Here is an 800-nt window from a genome sequence, read left to right as displayed (position 1 = left end):
CTGGGATGTGAACACAACTCTCTCTCAATCAACCAGAGGGAAAACCTTTCTGGGACAGCCTGAGGAGACTGCGAGTGAGGAAAGAGCTGTGCCTGAGCACAGGCCCTGGAGAATTTCCATCTTGGTAGGAAAATCAGTGTCAGGAGACACCACAGACACACACAGAGGTGTGCAGGCAAAGCAGCAGCCCCAAGCCCATCCTCCCTGTGCTTGCTTACCCCGTGCTTCACTGTTTTGGCAGCATGTGCAGCTTTCTTCTTCGTATCGTACGGCGTGAGAATGTCTATAATGGCCATGAAGTAAACTTCCTTCCTGGGGGCACCTGGCAAGGCAAGAGAGGGGTTAGCACACCCTGGGCAAAGCCCAGCTGCATTCTCCTCCTTCACACACAGCTGCCAGGAGCAGCTAGCAGAGAAAGCAAGGCAGCTGGAGGCTGCAGGAAGGCAGAGGAGATGACTGGAGCAGCACACCAGAGGCCCCATATGCTCTCTGAACACATCACCCTCTCCAAGCATTGCTCTTCCCCATTCCAACTCACAGCAGCCACCACAAGGCACAGCAAAGGAGAGTGTGTCCATCCCTCTGGGGACAGGAACGGAATCACAGAATATACAGAGCTGGAAGGGACCCACAGGGATCATCAGGCCAACTCCTGTCCATGCACAGGACACCCCAACAATGCACCCTGAGCCTGAGAGCATTGGCCAAACAACTCCTGGAGCTCTGTCAGCCTTGGGGCTGTGCCCACTGCCCTGGGGAGCTGTTCAGTGCCCAAACACCTCTGGGGGAAGAACCTTGTC

General features: G+C 55.5%; 1 protein-coding gene across 1 annotated transcript in view; it reads right to left on the bottom strand.

Annotated features, from left to right (window-relative positions):
* Positions 1 to 800, bottom strand: part of PIP4K2B (phosphatidylinositol-5-phosphate 4-kinase, type II, beta) — a 10,425-nt gene that overhangs the window by 631 nt on the left and 8,994 nt on the right. Inside the window, exon 8 of the mRNA XM_009069699.1 lies at positions 219 to 322. Within this exon, the coding sequence (XP_009067947.1) occupies positions 219 to 322 (104 nt within the window). The remainder of the gene's footprint in view (positions 1 to 218; positions 323 to 800) is intronic.

The sequence above is a fragment of the Acanthisitta chloris genome, unplaced genomic scaffold, assembly GCF_000695815.1.
Source record: "Acanthisitta chloris isolate BGI_N310 unplaced genomic scaffold, ASM69581v1 scaffold18602, whole genome shotgun sequence".
Taxonomy (NCBI): Eukaryota; Metazoa; Chordata; class Aves; order Passeriformes; family Acanthisittidae; genus Acanthisitta; species Acanthisitta chloris.
This window is presented reverse-complemented; position numbering and strand designations above follow the sequence as displayed.